General features: G+C 36.6%; 1 protein-coding gene across 1 annotated transcript in view; it reads right to left on the reverse strand.

The window, feature by feature from the left end:
* Positions 1-1,885, reverse strand: part of LOC107689684 (GTP-binding protein 1-like) — a 13,313-nt gene continuing 11,428 nt past the window's right edge. The window contains exons 9-11 of the mRNA XM_016487804.1: positions 1,592-1,756; positions 1,266-1,304; positions 1-361 (exon numbers count right to left, since the gene is read on the reverse strand). Coding sequence (XP_016343290.1) covers positions 263-361; positions 1,266-1,304; positions 1,592-1,756 — 303 coding nt within the window. The 3' untranslated portion in view covers positions 1-262. The remainder of the gene's footprint in view (positions 362-1,265; positions 1,305-1,591; positions 1,757-1,885) is intronic.

Genomic DNA, 1,885 nt, shown 5'->3' on the forward strand with positions numbered 1-1,885 from the left:
TCATGTTCAGTCAAGTTTATCCTGAAGTTGACATTTACAGCCAAAACAGAACCACCATGCAGTATGTGTCCTATAGTCTCAGTATCTACGGTATGTACAGTCTACAAACACACGCATATCTTATAATAAATTAGAATTCACAAAACAATGTGCATGTTGGTTCTGTGAACTCTTAAGCCTCGTCATCAAAGTGGTCTGGTCCATGTGGGCAGGTAAAAGGCGCGAGTAAACATGGAGGGTGAACTGGACTCTTGAAAGGAGTTTAGCAGCCCCCGACCGCACCAGCGAGGGTCACTGTGGAGTTACTTTGAGGTTTGCCTTTGTGCCGCTGACCTCCTCGTCTTCTGCCTCCAGACTTTGGCTTCAAGAAGAAAGGAGAAAGGAAGTTAGAAGATGATTGTTGACTTCGAAAACTTTACACTTGATCCTGGCTATGGCAACATTTACCACTTTATACTGCAGCAGAATAAAATATATAATAGTAATAATAAGCAGCTCTACAGAATAATTACACAGTAAGTGCATGTAGTTTACAGGCTTAATATAGTTAATGAAACCTAAAACTAAAGCCATTAACCGAAATTAAATATTAAAAACTTAGTAGCAGTAGTAGTTCATCAGAATTAATCAATTTGATTCCTATGCAACTAGAAAAAATACAGAAAGATTTGAATGTTGTTAATTTGAATTCTAGATGGTTATTAATTGAAATGTTTCAACTGTTGAGTTGGTATTCATTAAAAATCATACAGACAGCCGGAATTGTACAATATGAAAAAAATAATAATTTTGGCTCTAAAAAAAAAATTCAGAAATTCTCAAATATAAAGCCAAAAAAAAAAAAAAAAAAACTATTTTGGTTAATGTCTAAATTTCAACAAACTTCCAATTCAGCTAACAAAATAAGATTTCCAAATATTCATCCATCTGTCATTGTCAGCCAAACAGATCATTGTAACATTGCACAAGAGAATTAGAACCATCACCCAAAATACTAGCAATCTGTGCCCAAATGCACAGTAACAGGAACACTACAGTGTTCATTATCGTGTGTACTGAGACAACTCCCAAACTAGCAAGAATTAAACACGACACCCTCTCGGTCACAAGCCTCACTCATTTCCATGCCACAGTTTAATTTGGGTAAAAGATGCATCATGCACTGTCCTTTCAGGATGTTGAGACTCTATAAACAGCACAGTTCCTGTGAGGGGGTAATTAGCAGTCTTGGGAATGAGTGAGTCACTTGTGGTCCCTTGTTTTACCTTGTTCTCTTTGTTTTGAGGGTCTTCCTCCATTTCTGTCTGAAGCAGTAAGAGTGAAACAGCGAAAGCATAACGGAGAGTTTTATGGGAAATAAGGAGGGATGAAATGAAAGCATGGGTGAAGAAAAGCAAGAGAAGAGCATGATATAGGTGAAGAAAAGTAAATATTTCATGTGAATCAAAAGGAAAATGAAAGCAGGTGGAGTGAAGGGAAAAAGTGATAGAAAGCAGATCAGACAAAACACAGCAGGAAGACAAATTGCCTTATAAATCTGAGCAGAACACACCTTACATTTAGTATTCTTCCCCTCATCTGTTGTTATTACCTGCTGTGGTACACTTTGCTGAGCGGCTGGTGATCCTGTGCTAGCGCTCTCCTCACTGGACGGGGCCACTCCATCCTCTCTTCTAGCCGGGGCTTTCTTTGTTGACTGCATCTTGATTTGGGGAGGTTTAGAGTTTGACGGCTGATTATTTGTTGACAAGAGCAACTACAAGCCAAAAGAACAAAAGTGATCAACTTAGTTTAAACAGTTTGGAATATTATATTATATTATATTATATTATATTATATTATATTATATTATATTATATTATATTATATTATATTAATTATATTA

The sequence above is a fragment of the Sinocyclocheilus anshuiensis genome, unplaced genomic scaffold (genome assembly GCF_001515605.1).
Source record: "Sinocyclocheilus anshuiensis isolate Anshui unplaced genomic scaffold, SAMN03320099.WGS_v1.1 scaffold813, whole genome shotgun sequence".
Lineage (NCBI taxonomy): Eukaryota > Metazoa > Chordata > Actinopteri > Cypriniformes > Cyprinidae > Sinocyclocheilus > Sinocyclocheilus anshuiensis.